The sequence below is a fragment of the Phodopus roborovskii genome, unplaced genomic scaffold (genome assembly GCF_943737965.1).
Source record: "Phodopus roborovskii unplaced genomic scaffold, PHOROB, whole genome shotgun sequence".
NCBI classification, from domain to species: domain Eukaryota; kingdom Metazoa; phylum Chordata; class Mammalia; order Rodentia; family Cricetidae; genus Phodopus; species Phodopus roborovskii.
In genome coordinates, this window is record NW_026125444.1 from 5,768,092 (window position 1) to 5,775,226 (window position 7,135).

General features: G+C 40.8%; 1 protein-coding gene across 1 annotated transcript in view; it reads left to right on the top strand.

Annotated features, from left to right (window-relative positions):
• Window positions 1-5,497, top strand: part of Cav1 (caveolin 1) — a 29,708-nt gene extending 24,211 nt beyond the window's left edge. Inside the window, exon 3 of the mRNA XM_051175725.1 lies at window positions 4,878-5,497. Within this exon, the coding sequence (XP_051031682.1) occupies window positions 4,878-5,219 (342 nt within the window). The 3' untranslated portion in view covers window positions 5,220-5,497. The remainder of the gene's footprint in view (window positions 1-4,877) is intronic.
• The last annotated feature ends 1,638 nt before the right edge of the window (window positions 5,498-7,135 follow it).

Genomic DNA, 7,135 nt, shown 5'->3' on the forward strand with positions numbered 1-7,135 from the left:
ACAAAGTATTGTTCTAGATGAAGCCAACAACACTAAACAGAACATGATTCACTAACCATCACCTAGGCAATGGCAGGGCAAAATTCCACACCAACCCAAGTACAGTCACAATGGAGAGGGACGTGCAGGATAACCCCCTGGGAAACAGGACTCAAGAGTGGCTGTTTTGATGGAAGGTTAATCGGGCCCATGCTTTATGTAAATAATGACCTTCCATGGGGGGACTTGTGGGGCCTCTGGAGATGAAGACAATGTTTAAATTCAAGTTCAGGACCAGAAGTTGTCCTTGCTAGTCACCAAGCACAGCCACCAGACTGACGGAGAACATGTGGTGATGGCAGGCGGAAGCCAGGAGAGTTCCTGAGGCTGAGTTCCAACCCTGTCTGTCATTTGATGAGTAGATAGCCTTGGTCTAGCCAAGACAGTGGTGGCCATTGATTCTGGGGTTTTAGGCAGGACTGCAATTTTATAAGATCCTTTGCTTTCAATTTCTATGAATCTACTAAATAACTGTGCCTCGGTTGGTGTGGAAATTTGCCCTGCACTGACTAGATGACTGTTCACTTAGCAGAACTATGTTCACTTCAATGCACTTTGAATGCAAGTCAAAATTGGCACTAAAGATAGTTTTGTTGAGTATTCCTTGTGGCTTAGTGGTTAGAAGTGCTTGCTATACAGTATGAACATCAGAGTTTGGACTCCAGCACCCTGCCGCACACAGACATGCACACCCAGCTGAGCAGACACATATGCACATACGAACACACACACACACACACACACACACACACACACACACATTTTTTAAAAAGTATTTGTTTCCAGTTTTCTTAACCCTGGATGAAGTATGAAAATGTCATGAGCACAGTATTAAGAGGGCAGCTCTCTAAAATGTATACAGAGACACTGCCAAGCCGGTCTTAGAAGACAGGGGGGAGATATGTGGGTACCTAGAGATAGAATAGGTATGTGAAAAGGGAGAGGCGTGTGGGGCCTCTGGCTGTGTGTACACTTGGGAACTTGAAATTAGCATTCTAATGTCAGCTTTTCTACCTATCCACTTGGGACCATGAGATTGGCTGCCTCATTTTAATCATTTGGTGCCTCAGTTTCCATATCTACCATTTAGCTTGACAGTCCCTGGCTAAATTCCCAGGACTGTGGGAACATACTGCTCAGAGCAATATAAATATCATCCGTTCACACAACTCAAAATATCCCTGTTACCAGATGTCCTAACTTAAAGTGGTAATGTTAACAAGAGCCATTCCTTCAACAACCGCAGTGTGAGTGTCTCTGGTGCCAGTCCACCCGGGAAAAATTAAGCCCCAAGACTAGTGTAAGAGTTTGGATTCCCACAGTGCTGAAGCAAAAGGAGTGTAGACTCGAAATGTGACACATTCCGGCTTTGCTCTTCAGCATCTGGGTGACCTGGGACAGTGCAATAGCTTCCCTCAATATCCTCATCTGTGAAAAGGAATAGGAATGGGCATCTCGGAGGTTTGTGAGGAAGGTGATCACAAGCACAAGTTAGTCCTTTTGAGCTAGGCGTAGGCGGTGAAGCCACATCTTTTATGGGCTGTGTCGGTCACGCCTGCCTATCTTTTTATTAAAAACCCTCGTCAGCAGATTGAGGAGTCTGTCGATTCTCTTGCTTAGAGCACCTGCCACATTTCAGGGCTTGCAACTCACAGTGAGTACTCTTCGAAGCAGCTGGATACCGGGACAGAAAACGGAGGTAGAAAGGAGGAAGCTCCTCTCTGGCCTTAGAGCTTCATCAGCCCGCCTTGCTTCTGCCCCCAGCCACACCTAATGTGGCTATACTACTTTATTCGTTTAAGCCACTGTACTTTCCTAAGACTAAATTAGCAACATAACTGGATTGTTGTGATTTTTCATCATTTTGTTCCAGAAAACCTGCACAAAGTTCTCTGGGGTATTTGGATATTGTACTCACTTCCTGACAGTGTCCCAAAAGTACCTAAAAGGAGTAAAAGGAACTTCTAATATGCTTGCTGAAAGGGTATTTAGATGTGGGGTTAAGGGAATTGCTCTCAGGAAAGTTTACATCCAAATATTTGCTCCTAAATCTCTTCCCTAAACAAATATTTGTTAATATGGGCCAATTACATACATTCGTGTATATGTATACACACACACATGCTGTACCACTGCCCCTGAGGTCATGCTAGGGGAAGGGTAAGTGTGGCAAGCTTCTACTGCTATTCACATGGCTTTTCATTATTGTGAAATAGCCTGCAATTTTTTTTTAAATGGCTCAATATTTAAGAAAGTGTCAACTTCTTTTAGATTAGATTTGAGCCTCAGCCCAACCTCTTACTCACCTGGACAATTCATTTTCATTCCTGGAGTAATAGCTAATACATGTTCCCTTTGCTAAAAGCAATGGGCCTTTACCCTGTGTGCACTCAAACAGGTATGCACTCCCAGGATATTTGCAAACCGCCATTACTTAGCCTTTGATCCCAGATTTAAACATTCCTGAAAATTTTGCAATCTTGACATTTTTAGTTGTTCTTTTTAATAACAGCATCTTTTAAAAGTAAAGAAAAAGGAATATATTTTAGTTGAGGAAAGGAACATCATCAGTTCTCTTTTTCATTGCTTTGGAAGAATTTATTAACATAACCTTGAAAATAGACAATTATAAATAAGTATAATATGTTATAATTATAAATATATATGTAACATATTCAAATATTGATCTGATTTGCCTTATATTTCCCGTGTGTGGTATGTATGTGTATACATTCATCTGTGTGTGTGTGTGTGTGTGTGATAAAGGACATATCAGGTGTTTTTCCAACACCATCCATCTTTCTTTATTAAGAACAAGGTCTACAAGGTCTCTCACTGGTTGACAACTTCACAATTAGACTAGGCTGGCTGGCCTGTTGAGTCTATGTCTTTTTTTAAGTGGACTTTGGGACCAAACTCATGTGTTTGTGCTTGTACCAAAGCCATATTTCTGGCTTCTTACAAGCTGTGAAAAAACACAAGTGAATGCTTACCTCTGAGTCTAGTTCTAAATGTGCTGAGGAAAAGCACAATAACTATTTACAAAATTATAGCTGAACTATTTTTGCATATTATACTATTAGGACATTGGGCAATAGAACAAGAAACAGAATGTTCTGAAAAATAAACTTTAAAGCTGGTAAGCATCATGTACTTTTTCCAAAAGACATATTTCGTGTGTTAAATCAAAGGTGACTCTTTGGCACTATGCAGCAGTCAGAAGTAACCCAAGTTCTAGCTAGCCTTGACTCTGAGCTCTGGTGGCTGCAGAAATAGCCAACAGTTCCTGTGGATTTCAAACCATGCCTGAGCACTTCACAAACTATCCAGCCTTCCCTATGATACTTTGTTTTTAATCTTGTTCTTCATTTAGTTTATATAAAGTCTAAAGATTATCTATGTGGGTGAACAGGTACCTAGAGGTGAATGCTACTGGGAAAGGCTGAGATTGCACTAGCATCCTCCTACAGCTGTATGTCTGTCTTTAGAAAGTCACCATGTGTCTCCTCTTTTGTAAAGTGACAGGAACTTACTGTTTCAGGTAGCTTTGAAATCCCAGTTCACCAATGCATAGAAGCGTTTGGTGACTGAAATGCTTTGTGAATGTGAACTAGGTTGATTGCTTCTCAAGAGCAATTTCTGAAGTATTCATAGTTCCAGGGCCATGCGTATTTATCTTGATTATTACCTAAAACTATGTTCTCAACTTGTCCCATTCTACACTGAGGTTCTCTCCTGCTAATCGGAAGTGTTTTTCTTTCTAATTTCCTTCTTGCTCTGATGCCACCTGTATTCTCCCCAACAGTCAGATCAGGAGTTCAAAGGTCATTTGTTTCTCTCTTTGAGGTAACCAGAACTTCCCATGATGTACAGAAGTTATTTACTTTTTTCTCCTTTTTCCTTCCACAATTTCCTCCTCCTCCTCTCTCCCTACTTCCTTTTTTCTTTCATTTTCATTTTTATGACCAATTTCTCATTTTGACTATGCCATCTTTATTTGGGCTGTGACACAGTGTCCCTGCTGGTCTTCTTTTCCCTTTGTCCAGTATGTGTACATGTACACATACTCATATGTATGCACACATACTCACATGTATGCACACATACTCACATGTACATGCACACACACACACACACACACACACTATCAAATTCATCTCAAGAAATGCTATGTGGTTGTGACTGCACAATTTCCCTGATCTAACATCTTTACAAGCCTTCACTTCATGGAAAACATTTTTTGGCATCAACCTCTTTCTGATGTGGTCACTCCAGTCGACTCTGTTTATGACACCCTTGTCTTCATTCTCGCTTGCTCCTGAGTCTTGCCTCACATCTCAATGCCACAGCTCACCCGTGAACGAATTTCCCGACATGATTCTGCTAATCCTGTTTGGAAAGTCATTACTGGACTCTAAGTTAGCTAATCCTCAGTACTGTGTGTATGTTTGTCCTTGAGTACAGAAAAATTATGTCACATTCTTTATATTGTAATGATTTGTATGTCCTTAGACATATTTCTGAGTTTTACTTTAAAGCAAAAGGTTTAAATGTAGTCATTTGTTCCAAAAGCAGTAGTTTAGTTGTCAACCATTGACACGGTAAAGAAACACCTGGGGAATATGCTAAAAAAATTTTTGAGCTCCACCCTAATCAGATCTGAACGGAATGCACATATTCATGTTCCCAATGAGTTTCAAGGAGGCAGATGCTATTAGTGACTGAGCTTGTCTATCACAGGGCTGACAAACAAATCTTAGACATTTGCATAAATCTCTAGTAGTGTCTCCCAATGTTTCTTCTGTTCACACTCACATTCTGCAACTTCTTTCTTTCAGATCGACTTTGAAGATGTGATTGCAGAGCCAGAAGGGACACACAGTTTTGATGGCATCTGGAAGGCCAGCTTTACCACCTTCACTGTGACAAAATATTGGTTTTACCGCTTGTTGTCTACCATCTTCGGCATCCCTATGGCACTCATCTGGGGCATTTACTTTGCCATTCTCTCTTTCCTGCACATCTGGGCAGTTGTACCGTGCATCAAGAGCTTCCTGATTGAGATCCAGTGCATCAGCCGTGTGTATTCCATCTATGTCCACACCTTCTGTGACCCACTCTTTGAAGCTATTGGCAAGATATTCAGCAATATCCGTATCAACATGCAGAAAGAAATATGAGTGACATTTCAAGGATGGAAGTATTCCCAATCTTTTTTTTTTTCCTTATTATTTCCTTGGTGCCAATTTCAAGTTTCAAGTTGCCATCACCATCACGGCAGCGACTTATGAATGGTTTGTCTTGCTCCAGAACAAAGAAGTTGTCTCTTTTAAGCTCTTGCATCTATTTTTCACAGTCTGAAATCTGTAAACCCATTGCTACCCTCTCCTTTGTATGTGGATCATTTTTTATTGGCTAAAATACAAAAACATCATTGAAAAAATAGGAAGAACTGGGGGGGGGGGTGGGGATGGAAGATGAGGACCAACATCTGCCTATTCTAAAATGATGATGTCACAGGAAGGGAAGAATTCCAGGCTAAGGCCTCATGTTTAGGGACACGTGGGCAGGTTTTAAACAGATACTTCCACAACCATCTGAAGTGTTAGTTGTTGGCATCATTGTTGACACTGTTAATCTAGTGGGAGCTAGTGAACACTATTAAGTTGGAGACCATAATCTTCATGCTCATTGTTATCAGTAATGTCCTTATTCATCTTGGCATTTTAACCTGTTATTTTGTGTGCCTGAATATTTGTTATATCTATACAAAGACCTGGGTGCCTTCTAATTTTTCATGTTTTCTTTTCCAATAGGGTCTAACTCATCAACTCTCATTATGCCCACAGCTTTCCAAAAAGAAAAAGAAAAAGTCATAGAAAACCTATTGCTAGTTCTTTATACTGGTTTCTAACTCTGAGATACAGAACTTGTTGAAATTGATCTGAGTGCTTGGTCCTGTAGCATCTTTCTCTGTGGCAAGCCTGGTTAATATTAACCCAATGAAATGATTTAAAGCAGACATATGGGGCTGAGCTCTCTCTAGGGCTGGCAGGAGCAGAGGCCAGCTTTCCCTGCCTCTCAGCTACCGAATGTCTTTTCAGCTTCTCTCCTTTTCAAGCGCAATCACACTTATCTGAATCTAAGTGAACCCATCACTGGGGCGGTTTAGTGGCTCAGGGCTGTGCCCCATTCTCAGCTGATCAGGAAGTGGGCCTCCAGGGAGAGTTGTCTTGGAAAGAGGGCCACCAAAATGAGACTGCCAAAGCTGTTGCAAGCATGACCCCTTCTGTGCATAGCACTTGTAATAGTCTGTGATGCTGTGACACTTGACCCCTCCCCCTGATGGGAGCCTTTGGACTAGCCCAAGCATCACTTTGTTCAGAGGCAAGGTGGGGGAGGGGACAGTAACAAAAGCTTGAGGTAATGTTCTTGCTGGAATAAATTCTAGTTCTTCTGAACCCAAACTGAGGAATTTCATCTGTATATCTGAGTCCTCCAGAAAACGGCCTACCTGAGACACCCAAAAGCTTTCTATTTCCCTCACTCATATTACAGCTCTGCCCTTGGGGCATAAATATATTGTTTAATTCTGGGTAGGCTTTTATTTTCATTCTCATCCATTTATTGGGATTTTGCTTGACTTTTGTTTCCTCTCTCAGTTTTGCTGACCACTTTAACTACGAACCTGCTACCTACTTTGATTGTTTGCATTTTAAACAGACACTGGCATGGACACAGTTTGACTGTTAAGCTGTGTGCATAACTGAAAATATAGTATACTTTATAATCATTTAAATGTAAAGATATTCCTTATCTTTATAGAAAGAGGCTCACTTGGGAAATAGTTCTGCGATTCAGTCTGTAAACTGTGTGTCCCAAGACGTGTCTGTTCTTCCTAGATGCTCAGTCTTGTGTAAGTCAGTTGCTGCTTCAAAAGGTTACTGAAATTTTATATGCTTACTGATATATTTTACACTTTTTTATGCTGCATGTCCTATAAAGAGTTCAAATCTGCACAATAAAAATGTTTAACAGTTAAACAGGTATGTGTATGTGTGGTTGTGTTTGTATGTAATAAGCATGTGTATGAGGT